The sequence below is a fragment of the Apodemus sylvaticus genome, chromosome 8 (assembly GCF_947179515.1).
Source record: "Apodemus sylvaticus chromosome 8, mApoSyl1.1, whole genome shotgun sequence".
NCBI classification, from domain to species: Eukaryota; Metazoa; Chordata; class Mammalia; order Rodentia; family Muridae; genus Apodemus; species Apodemus sylvaticus.
The window spans coordinates 59,675,792-59,688,088 of NC_067479.1; the positions used below are offsets into that span (position 1 = coordinate 59,675,792).

The 12,297-nt window shown below is 45.1% G+C and overlaps 1 protein-coding gene across 4 annotated transcripts in view; it reads left to right on the forward strand.

The window, feature by feature from the left end:
• Positions 1 to 452: 452 nt before the first annotated feature.
• Cdca2 (cell division cycle associated 2) overlaps positions 453 to 12,297 on the forward strand; it is a 39,397-nt gene continuing 27,552 nt past the window's right edge. For 3 of the 4 annotated variants that reach the window (XM_052191118.1, XM_052191120.1, XM_052191121.1), the window contains exons 1-6: positions 726 to 908; positions 1,122 to 1,185; positions 1,274 to 1,432; positions 3,147 to 3,307; positions 8,885 to 9,035; positions 10,757 to 10,923. In XM_052191118.1, the coding sequence (XP_052047078.1) occupies positions 1,122 to 1,185; positions 1,274 to 1,432; positions 3,147 to 3,307; positions 8,885 to 9,035; positions 10,757 to 10,923 (702 nt within the window). In that variant the 5' untranslated portion in view covers positions 726 to 908. Of the gene's footprint in view, positions 648 to 725; positions 909 to 1,121; positions 1,186 to 1,273; positions 1,433 to 3,146; positions 3,308 to 8,884; positions 9,036 to 10,756; positions 10,924 to 12,297 lie in introns of those variants that run through there. The other variant, XM_052191119.1, reaches the window with a different exon arrangement.

Sequence of the window (12,297 nt, forward strand, 5' to 3'; positions counted from 1 at the left end):
GCCTGCTAGCGGCCCTTCCCCCCAACCGTGCCCAGACCGACGCTGAGTTGTGCCAATCAACGCGAGGCACTGGCCAGCATTTAGCCAATCAGAATTAGGCTGAGGGGTGGGCTCAGAGTAACACTAGAAGGCGGTGGAAGGAAAGAGAGGCTGAGGGCTGGTTGACGGAAAGGAGTGTCAGCGAATCAGAGCAGAAGCTACTGGGCAAAGGGCCGCTCTAAACGGTACTGAGCAGGCGCACGAAGGAGTGAAGTCGTGCTCATTTGCATAAAGAGACTGGGTCTTAGGAAGAGGCCGGACGCCGAAGTCCTATAGACCAGTCAGCTCCTCGCTGGGCTTTAGCCCCTCCTACTACACCCACCCACCGAGGTAACGGTTGGTGTCAGGATTGGCTAATAGGGTAAACTCCATCCGGCGGTTCTGTCGCGATTGGTCTAGTGATTCATTTTCGAAGTTTCCAGAAGCCAATCCAAGGTTAGAGGCGGGACTTGATGGTAACTGAAGTGTTGCTCCGCGCTACTCACGGGTAGTCCCCAGAACACTTTTTTGCCGCAGATGTGTCTCGCCAGGGTCATTCAGGGCTGGTTGTGATTCTCCGGAGATACACGGAGGTCTCCGATATACGTGCTCCGTCCGAAAGCACGAGGGTGAGTCCTGGAGGGAGCGGGAGGCGCGCCACACGTGGGCGGTGGCCCGTGATCCCTCCGCGGGGGCGTGGCCGCGGTTTGAATTTGCTGGCGGGCAAGTGAAGCTGATCGCTTGGCCTGGACGTGGCGTGTCCAGGTGTGCAGCGGCCAGCAGGAGGCCAGCCCGGCTCCCTTTCCCCGGCCTCTGGTGCTCTCTGAAACGGAGCCCCCGCGACGTTTGTCGTAGTCGTCTGAGGAACGCTCGGGACCCGGTCGGGAGAGGTAGGCCTGCTATCCGGCCGGGGTCCAGGATGCAAAGCCCTGACAAACCAGTTCGGTCCCCTTTGTTAAGTCAGTAGTGTCTCCCGCCCAGTTTCTTTAATCAGAACGCCCCAGCGTGTGTTCCCCTGGTATTGATTGCGTTAGAGTTCATTCTTTTTGGCTTGTAGTGAGATTATATTTCACATTTTGTTCTTTAACTTCCTCATCTTCCAGATGGCTACGAGTTCACACGACAGGCCTCTCTCTGAATCCGTGGAGTGTGTCCTTAATGAGTCTGGTATGTGGTGACCTGTTGCCCTCGGTAGATGGAAGGTTTGAGTGTTTTGATGTATTGCTTAACCCTCCAACATGTTGTCCGTTTTCAGAAAATGAAACCGGGCCATTTGTGACCCCTCAGAAGCATGTAGCAGATGTGACTCCTAATCTTTGCACCCCGGATACCTTTAAGTCACCTTTGGACTTCTCCACAGTAACCGTAGAGCAGTTGGGAATTACACCTGAAAGCTTTGTTAAGACCTCTTCCGGTAAGAGAAATTCTTGTATTGCATAGTTTTTCAAATTTAACAATAACTGTAGTGGGCCCCAGTTATACATGTCTATACTGCCTGTCTCTCTTTCTGTGTGTATTTATATTGACCCTGCAGACTTGCTTGTTTGTGGAGACTTGTGTGTTCAGCACAGCTCAGCAAATATAGTAGTGTTTCTAAATCAGTTGTACTGTGACCACCCTAGAAAACAGTGTATATGAAAATCAGAGGAAGTTGCAAGGTAGTTAAGAACAGGAAGAAATGACAAGGCTGTGTGCCTCATTCAAAAATCCCAATTAGAAAATTGACCCAGATGATGATTTTGTTTTTCAGCCTCAGGAATAAAATTCCCAATGGAGAAGTAAATATATAGGGATAGAGTTCTTTGGGTTACAGAAGAGCAGTTATTTTTTTGTTTTTTGGATTTGGATTTTTCGAGACAGGGTTTCTCTGTATAGCCCTGGCTATCCTGGAACTCACTCTGTAGACCAGGCTGGCCTCGAACTCAGAAATCCGTCTGTCTCTGCCTCCCAGAATGCTGGGATTACAGTCGTGCGCCACCACCGCCCGGCTCAGAAGAGCAGTTATAAAGGAGGACAATGAGACTAGGAGAGCCAAGCACACCGTACTGTATATGGCATGAATTTAGACGAAGCCAAAGTGACACTCATTCTGTATTGCTCAGAATTGTCACATAAAAAATTGGGTCCATTTTTTGTGTGCTTAGGTGTGTGAGCAAAATTCAGGATGGTGTGCTGAAGGTAAAGTAGCTTATCCCAGTGTAAAAGAATTTTGAAAACCTGAGAGCAGGGTATAGATGTGTCTCACCAGCCCTAACTCAAAGGGGGCTCTGTTCCAAGGGCTCAGGAAGTTTTTAGAAGTGAAACTATAGAGCTATAAATTAGCCACAGTAAGAAATGTGGCCTACTCATCTGTGGACTGGCTCTCAGAAACACCCTATCCAAGAGGCCCTCAAGCTAGAGAATCAGGCTTAACTGTCCCAAACTAGTCTCTCTCTTAGAGACCTTGTGGGCCCTTACAGGAAGTACTTCTTAGCTTAGCTGAACTGGTAGCATCACTGCTCTTGAGACCCGGGTTAGTCAAAGTAAAATAATGTTTGCATGAACACAGTTACTGCCACAAACAGTGACTGTGTCACAGTCCAGATAGCCAGGGAGTGACCTTAGGTATAGCGCATGCCCAGGATAAGGACTACATTTGGAAGGATGCTTTATGTCTGGGCTAGCTGTTGTTAGACAGTGGTTGCATGCTGCTTGCTTTAAATTTGTAAATTGTTTTAAACTGTTCCCATGTGATATTTTCAGAGTTTGGATGGCTACAGTGAGTGAAACCACAGTGTACTGGAGTTTCAACTGTGTGTGGTTGTTGCTATAAGCAAGGAGAGATTGTTAGCTTCAAGCTGTTACCTCTGCCCTCTCTGTCTCAGGGATATGGGGCACAAATGAAAACTAAGTATTTGTGGCTTTCTGTGTGCCAAGTGCTGATCTAAAAACATGAATTGAATCTGTAGTCAAGTGGCGGTCGGTGCAGCTGTTTATCCATGAACTGCTTTGCCAGTAGTTCTTTTCTTAGCTCTCTGTGACATGTACGGACTCTTGTTTTCTCTCTCGTGGTGACCCATCACCAACACAGGACCCAGCTCTGACCATCGCCATGTTCCGTTCTGATTAATGAGAGTGTTTTGTTATAGGAAAGTCAACATCTTCCCTTCAGAAGAACAGGCGCCGTTCCACTGTTGGCCTGCGGGGCTCCCCAGAAACAAACTGCCTGATCCGCTTCATTGCCCAGCAGCGGAACCTCAAGAATGCTGCGAGATCCAGGTCTTCATTGGCGTGCGAGCCCCAGTTTCAGGTATGTTTCCTCCAGCTCGCTCAGGAGTACTGTGAAGGAAGGGTTTTTCTCTTTGGAAGGCTCTGCTTGCTAGCACTTCTCCCCTGACCCTGGGGGAGACTGCTTTCTCTGTCTCGCAGGGACTGCAGGGGACACAGTGGCTGGGTGTGTGGCTATAGTAAGATGAGTGGGTCTTTACAGAAAGGACTTTCTGGAGGAACATTCTTTTTTTGTAAAGTTTTCATAGAATGAGGAAATCTTCCCTTTCTTGGGTATTTTTCCTCCTGTGTCTTGTCTCTATTTCTAGTGTTTTCATAAGTACTGCACTCAGCTCTGACCATTGCCATGGGCAGAGGAGAAAAAGAAACAAATGGCTTATCTTCTGGTATATCTAGCTCCTTGTTCAGATGTTATCAAACTAATGCATGCCTTAGCAGGAGAAATAAAGACTTAAGAAAGATACAAGCCCGATTATCTCTGCAAAGGGAGCCATCCTGACATGGGCCTTCTTACCATAGAACCATTCACCTATGCTGTTTCCACATCCTTCTGCCTTGCAACATGGTCTGTGCACAAGACAATTTCCTGCTCATTAATCAAACAGAACCTTAGGGTTTCCCTGAGTCCCTTTTGGAAAGTCCGTGAAGTCAAACTGTTGTTCTGACTTTACTAAATACTGGGCATTCGAGGAAAATAGTTTCAGTTTCTTAAAGGTCTTTGATGAGCTTCACTGCTATATCCCATTCCTCAATTATTGTATGTGATGAAGTGAAAAATCTGCATCAAGAATTTCAGAAGTTTCTAGAAATGTGTGTGATTGAGTTGTGTGGGCTGACCTGACTGCTTTTTCACAGAACATCATTTTCACTTGATGGAGCAACTGATAGAAAAATTGTGGTTTGTCAGGCTTGTAAATGACACAGACAGTGAATCTACCAGGGAAACTGAACGATAGCTTCCCAGTATGGAGGGTTGCATTTGTTAAGAGGAAATTAAGGATTTAGGAAACGTGGACCTTTACCTATGTGAGTATCTTTGGGCGGAGATTTCTATGCCCGTTTTTGCTCGCAGGTATCTGCAGGTAAAGTGGGGGGGGGGTGCCTCTATGCCCACTTTAGCCCATATGGCTCCAAAACAAAAGACACAGAGACCAGGTATTTTTATTAGCAAGCTGTAAGCCTAAACTGGGCAGGTTCTGAGGTTCTGACCTACATCCCAGCCACAGTCCCTGTGCTACTGCAGTTTGAGTCTAGCCTGCCTTGCTCTGCTGCAAGTGTGTCCTCATGTGGAACCTTCATAGAGACTTTATATGGTCTCTCCACACCTTTTCTCCTCATGGTTCTTCCTCTCTTCCTGGACCCTCCACTGCCTAGAGGCCAACTCTTTCCCCTGGCAATTCTCCCTTGGACCCAGGGCTAGGATGGGAACCCCAGCACCCCTGTGTGTCCTCTGCCCAGTCATTGGCTGTTCAACCTTTTATTAAGCAGTCAGAGATCCTTGGGGAGCATGTTTTCCACCAAGTTGATCCAGGAGATTCTTCAACATTCGTGACAATGCCTGCATCCTTACTGTAACTGGATCACAGGGCACAAAAGTCAGCATCTGAACACACAGAGCATGAGACCCTGCTCTAACAAGTACCACAACTGTGCACTTGACAACTTCCTGAGCAATCAGTGGGTACACTGTAAAATACTTTGATATGGCCTAAAATGAACCACTTTTGGAAAATATGAATAACACTGAAAGTATTTCCTAAATGATCAGTGCCTATGGTTACCAATCCTTATAGGTAAAAGATATCCCACATTACAAGTAGGCTGATAGATTCATTTTTGTGTGTGTGGTCTGAGTGTATATGTGTGAATATCTGTTCCTCTACTGCCCTCCACTTTGTTTTTGAGATAGTCTCTTTACTGAACCTGAGGCTTGCCATCTTGGCTACACAGACTAGCCAGCAGGTCTCTAGAATCTGCCTAGAATAACCCCTCCGACACTGAGGTGATAGACATGTGTTGTCATCCCTTTGCATGTGGGTGAGGTAGCTGAACTCGGCCTCATGCTTGTGCTGCAAGCTCTTTGTTCCTGAACCAGCTCCCTAGCCCCTGAATTTCTCTAAAGATGTTATTTGAAAAATAAAATGAATGCTTGTGTACCACACGTTTGCAGTGCCATAAAAGGTCAGAAAGGAGAATCAAGCCACCTGCAACTGCAGTTATAGGGTTGTGAGCTCTGCCATTAGGTGCTAGGACCTTCTGCAAGGGCAGCCAGTACTGCACCATCGCTCCAGCACCCCTGCGCGTCTTAATAGCCAAGGTTCTGTTACTGTTCGCTTCTGTGCTGGCTGTTCCCTTCCCACAAGGGAAAGTGCAGAAATGGTCCACGTTCTGCTCAGACCTCCCTTTCTCTCCAGCTCCCCCGTAGCTTGGTTATATCAGCATTCACACGACTATTTTCTTATGGCTCTGTGCTCTTCTGAGCTGGATTTTCTTTTGCAGTTAGCTTACCCTCTTTTCCTTTGGGGTACTAGATCACTGCAGTTTCCATCTCAGGATTTGTTACCTTTTGTTGCTATGGTAAAATACCACGATCAAGGCAGTTTAAACTTTAACTTATGATCCCAGAGAATGAGTCCAGAGTCGGGAGGCATGGCAGCTGAGAGATCATATTTTTATTCACATATAGAAGACAGAGAAGGCGAACTTGACCTGGAAAGGCTGTAAGCTCTCAAAGCTGCTTCTCCTGTACTTCAGTAAGGTCACACCTCCTAAAAGTTCAATGACTTCTCCAAACTGTGCCACCAACTGGGAACCAAGTTCAAATACCTAAGCCCGTGGGGATCATTTATTTAAACCACCACATCGCTTTTCAGTGCCCTGTCTCTGCGGACTAGCTCTGCCTGTCCTCTTTGTCTCATCCATTCCCCTCCCTGCCATTCTTCCCTTTTGGGAGGACACCCAGGATGTCGTTCGGGCTTGTTTGGAGCCCTGCCATTCTCTTGCTATTGCTAGCCGCTCTATCCTTGTGTGGACTTCCAGTGGCTTTAGCTGTGTTTGGTAGCATTGAGACACTTTCTCATTTGGATCTTAGGGTTGAATGTTGGTCCAGTTTTCTTCCTGTGTCACTGGTTATTTCTCTTTTGCTGATTCCTCCCAGTTTCCCCTCAGAAATGCTGCTGTGCCGATCTCTACTGCTCTTTACTTTGAGAACCATCTATGTGCTGATGGTTCTAAAATGTCTATAGCCCAGAGGTCCTTAGAGCTCCTGTGTAGTCACTCTGAGTCCTGAGTGAAGGGTTTCAAGCATACTCTAGCTTACTTAGTTACCTCTCTTTTTGCTGTCACAAAACACATGCAAGAAACTGTTTAAGAATTGAAGAGTCTTTTCTGGTTCGCAGTTTTAGAGTACAATCAATCCATCCTGTTCATAATGGCATGGTGGAGGTCTCTTGAGGTCACATTGCATCCACAGTCGGGGAGCAAGAGTGTGTGAACACTAGTGGTCCACTCCTTTTCTCTTGTATAGGCTGGGCCCCTGCCCAAGGCCTGGTCCAGCCCACATTCAAGCTAAGCCTTCCCTCTACTCTTGGAATAACCTCCTGGGCATGCTCAGAAGCTTGTCTCCGCCATGGTTCCTATCCTAACAAGTTGACAACCAGGATCAGCCATTGTACTAGCTAAAGCTAAATAATAGGTTCATAATTCTCAGTCTCTTATCCAACCCACTCAGGCCAAATACCTCCTTTCCTTCCTCCCCAGTCCACTCACTATTACAGAGAACAAAGGGGTTTTAGGGTGAGTCTGCACTGCCTCTGCTGCTTTAGCTTCCCCATGCTTCCTGTGGAAACTCATGGACTTTTTTGAAGCCTGAATCTTTGTTGCCCTGGTCTGAGCCCTGTCAGCCTGTGGCCTCATCTCTCTCTACCTCCCTCCCTCCCTCCCTCCAGCCAGTGGGCACAGAGAGGTTTGCTTTCTTCTGCCTGCTCCTGGTTTTGTTATAAGCCTTGTTCCCCTGGTGCCAAACCGCTTCTCACTGTGGTTCAATTCAAATGCCACTCTAATCTTTCTTTCCTAAACTGCCAAAGCAGCACAGTATGGCTGGAGCGATGTCTACACATGGAATATAAAAATTCATGGGACAAAAGCCTCATTGTGGTTTTCATTTGTCTTTTTTCCTTCATTGGAAATACCTTTAATTAGGGAAACTTAGTTTAAGCATTTCCAAGTGCTCTGAGTTCCTGGGATAAAAATCTAGCCCTGACACCTTCAAATGAGTTCACAGAATATACATTCAAAAGAACTGGTGTAGCTCTAAGATAATCTTATAGATGAGTTGCTCTCCAGCCTGTTGGGAATATGTGCTGTTTATGTCATAAAGGTTTACATCATCCAGTGTGGTTCAGTTTCAAATGTCCCACTATTATGAAGTAGACAGTTTGTCTTATGAATATTCCTGACTGGGAATAGAATCAAATTAGAAGACCAGATCATCAAACATGCTATCAGGATTTTAACAGCTTTTTCTCCATTTAATATCCTAAAGGGTGGTAGTTTTTTTGTTTGTTTGTTTGTTTTGGTTGTTTTGGTTTGCTTTGGTTTGTTTATTTTGTTTTGCTTTTGCATATTGGTTAGAATGTTAAATTGCCACAGGTTCCTTATTAGGGGAAATGTTAGTATCTCAAGAGAGAAGAAAACCCTGGATAAAGTGCTTGATCAATAGTTTACCTTTATGTGAACAGAGCTTTACAATTTTATGTAATAGCGGTTTTCATTTCTCTTTTTCCTCCATTGGCAGTTTGCCTCCATTTACCTTTATCTGGTAGTATAAATTTATTTGGTTTATCTTTGTGTGGAACCTCATGGGCAGGAATTCAGCCATAAGGAAGCAGTGTCCTCCAGATCTTACAGAATTAGGAAGTTAGCCAGGAGTCAGGAGTGATGGGAAAATTGTGTCGGCACTGGTAGGAGACATCTGTGTCTTGTGGCTTTGCAGGGTGGAGGTCATCCAGGAGTAGAGGATAGTACAGCGGAGGCACAGTCCTGATCGGCCTGACAACTTCCATTGGATGCTTTCAGATAGGAAGGGCCCCTCTGCCTTTTTCTTCCTTGCTCGCCAGCTCTGAGGTTGGCTTCTTGCACAGGCTCATTCTGAACTTCTTTCTCATTCCCTTTGATAGTGTTTTATTGACACTGTGTCAGGTGATGGCTGCCAAGGGTCTTCTTAAGCCGCTTAGAATCCTTTTCAGAGTGACTTACACTCCCCACATCCCAAAATAAACTGGGGATGCATTTCTTCTGGGGCCCTGTGAAAACACTTCCTGCCCACTTGAAGTCTCGTAGCCCTGGCTTAGTGGCTGCATGTTAGGATATGTCTGTGGGCAGCCATTAGCTAGTCTGTGCTCAGGTTTTAAGAGTGGGGCAGAGGAGCACTAAGATGGTGAGCGCCACCCACTATTCAGACAGAATGCACGGGTCTGAGGAAAGCAGGCTCTGTCTGCTACCTTGGCTGCATGAGCGTCATGTATGTTGGTGTGGAGTCAGCAGTGACAGCTTAGCTAAGAAACTGGTTTGTAATGCTCTACGTTTTATTCATCCACAGGGCAGCCCAAGACTGTATCGAAATGCTGGTGTGTTAAGAGAGCGAATGTCTGCTTTTCGGTCAGCTTTTCACCCCATACAGGAAACTGAGAAGATGGCCAGTGGCCCCTCAGCATCAGAGGCAGACAGAGAGTCTAAGATAGCAGATTTGAGTAAGTAGAAGGTTCACCAAGGTTGATTTGGTATTATCAAATGAGCTTTATGACGAAGAGATTCCTTTCTACATGGTGAAAGCAGTCTTTTCAGAGTGTAGTTGTTTCTCTAATTAGAGACTAATACCTAAAATTTGTAGTATTTCACACAAATCTGCATTTCTGGTTTGGGGGCTTTGTTCTGTTTGCTTATTTCTAATTTATCTACTTTATTTTGGTGGTGCTAAGGGTCAAGCCCCAAGGCCTCAAATGTCTTAAGTGCTTTATAACTAAGTCACATCAAGTCCTGTGGTTTCTATTGAAAAACCTATACCTTTATTTCCATAGGGTTTTTTTTTGGGGGGGGGGGCGGTTATTCAAGACAGGGTTTCTCTGTCTAGCCCTGGCTGTCCTGGAACTCACTCTGTAGACCAGGCTGGCCTCGAACTCAGAAATCCGCCTGCCTCTGCCTCCCAAGTGCTGGGATTACAGGCATGGGCTACCACCGCCTGGCAATTGTTTTGTATTTTAAAAGGACCAATTAGCTTGTACCAGGCCTCAAAAAGGGCTTGTGGTAAATTTAGGTTTATGTTGATTTTTATAGAATTATTGTAAACTTTGCAAATACATATATGAATAGCAAATATCCTGCCCTTATGTTAACCACAAGTTTGTCCAGTCTGATTAATGTGTTGATAGCCTGCTGTATTCGTCACCATGTCCTTATAATTCATTTGGTTGTCTTTTTAGTCATTTGACTTTTTCAGTGACAAAGTATTTTAAACACCAGTAGTTGACAACACATTGGCTTTCTTGCAGTTCTGGTACTTTACACTCTGATTACTTAAGAGAGTTCAGTTTATCTGCTACACGATAGAGAACCTGTTCAGGTGTCCTAATTTGTAGTTTATAAGTTACCTATTATTTGAATTGTCTAGGTTCCTTTTATACATAAAATTAAATGAACACATTGTAAGTGTATGTTCTCTCTGGTTTTGTTTTTTGGGGGTTTTTTGTTTGTTTTTGTTTTGGGTGTTTTGTTTATTGCATACACATCAAGTACAATCAAATTACAACCTATGTCTTTCAGGTTTTGCCAGCATGTGGTTTGTAGGCTGATGCACCAAGAGTAGGATCTTAAGCTTCTCTAGGGGAATAGAATGGAAAGAATGATTATCTATTAGAGCAGGAATTTGTTGGACTAGCTTGCATGTTATGGGCTGGATAATGCAGCAGTTTCTGGCTGTACCCTGAGTGCTTGAAGCTGGTGCTGGCTGCACGCCTTGTAAATACCAATGTGGAGCTGAGGTTCTAGAGGATTCTTAAAGAGACTCTGGTCTTCAGTCCGAAGGTGGGAAGCTGAGGAAGCTGGCTCTCATGGCACTTGCAAAGCTAGCTGCACTGAGCAGCAGAGTGTGGTGGATAGGAAGCGCAGCACTTCCTCAGCCCTATCTGGGTCTCGCTGCAGCCCTGGCCTGGTAGCCCAGGCTGGCGGGGAACCTGCTGGTCTCTTCTCTTAGCCTCCCTTGTGCTGGCACTACATGGATATGTGCCACCACACCTGCTTCTCAGTTTCCTTTTTTGACTGAAATCAATTACAGTTTTGTTTTCATTGATGATGTGCATACAAACACTAAATTGGCATTGTGTTATTCTAATGAATAATATTTTTAAATGATAAATGTAAAAGAAAACATTTATCCCCATGTCATTTTGTTTCTATTTTCGTTTTGTGCACATAGCCAACAAAGAAGGTCTTGTTGAATATCAGCAGTCTGGGTTCCCTGTAAACTCCTCTTCAAAGCGGAGGAGAATATCCTCCCAGGACAGCCCCGATGATTATCTCAGTGGCACCAAAACGTTTGCTGACGGAGACCGTTCTGGGGGTACCTCCACAGATCTTGCTGAGGTAATTGTGGTTTCCACACATAAATGAAGCTGTGGCTTTCTGCATAGGCAGGTTGAAGACTGTCAGGACCAGTGATATCAGTTCCTAGTTTCACCATATTGTTACTAAGGTTCTCAAATGAATTCATGTGTATATATATGCCTTTGTGTGCATGTGTTCATGTTGTGTCTTAGATTTTCGTGTGACTTTTTTGTTTTGGTTTAGAAGCTGGGAAGATTGGTTGCTCCTGATTACTTTTATAGGAAGATAAAGCTTGAGGGTGTTCTGTTTACATGATGGTTCCACTCTAGGTCTCAAGTTGTGCCCTTAAATGGCTTTCCATCTATCCAGGGAGCACAGGTCCCTAAGCAGATTACTTAGATACCAACTGGAGTATTAGTTCCTGAGACTGGAGTGCCTGCCTGCCCAGGTCCACACACTGTGCATTTCCTTTGCCTACCCACTCTTCCATGAGACTGCCTGGGAAGCAGGCTCTTCTGCAATTCATATTTGCTCCTCTACGTGTTTCAAGGAGCATTAGGAATTTTTGTGGATTTTGACAACCTAGTCTGTCAAGATTGTGGGAAGGCACAGAACCTATGTGCATTTTACTAAAGTCAGACAAAGACTGCTACTGGAATTGGTGGCCTTTGTGTGGCTGCGGCTGCAAAGCCAGTCACGTGGCCCTTTCTTCTTGCTCTGTGGCTTCAGTCTGTGATCAGAGGTTTCTGTTCATGCTCGAGGAGATGCCTCACCCTCACAGCTTAGTTCCTTCTAGTGTCACGGCGAACACGTGGTGGTCACAGACTTGTGTTGTTTTGGATTCTAGGAATTGAACTCAGGTTGTCAGGCTGGCATAGGCACCTTCTCTAAGCCATGTAGCCCACCTAATACTTTGCAGTGGCAGTAAAATAAAGGATAGTTAGCACAGTGGTCCCCAAACACTTCTACAGTCCTTATAACACAATAACTGGCTTATGGTCCTAGTTCCCTCCACTTTATTCAAGTTAATATAAAATGATCATTTGGCAGAAGAAATAGTAATTGTCTCTCTCCAGAACTTTGATTTATTAGACATAAATCACAAAGAAGAAATTAATTTCAGAATTAATGGGGATATGCTTTTTGAGAATTTCCTGTCTAGAGGATAGCATATAGCATAGCTCTCTAGGCTTTAGTGGGCAACAGAATTGAATTATATCAACTTTTCTCTGGGATTGAAAGTCATTTTGTGGAGTGTTCAGGAAGCTGCTGGGATGAGTGCTCTGTTGCTAGTTCCCTGTGTACTTTGCCCTGCTCATGAGATCAGTTGAACCACAGATTTTCAGTTGTCCCAATGTTTATTGAAATCTCCATAAGCAGTATCAGCAGATGTTAGTACTGAGTACTGTGCTT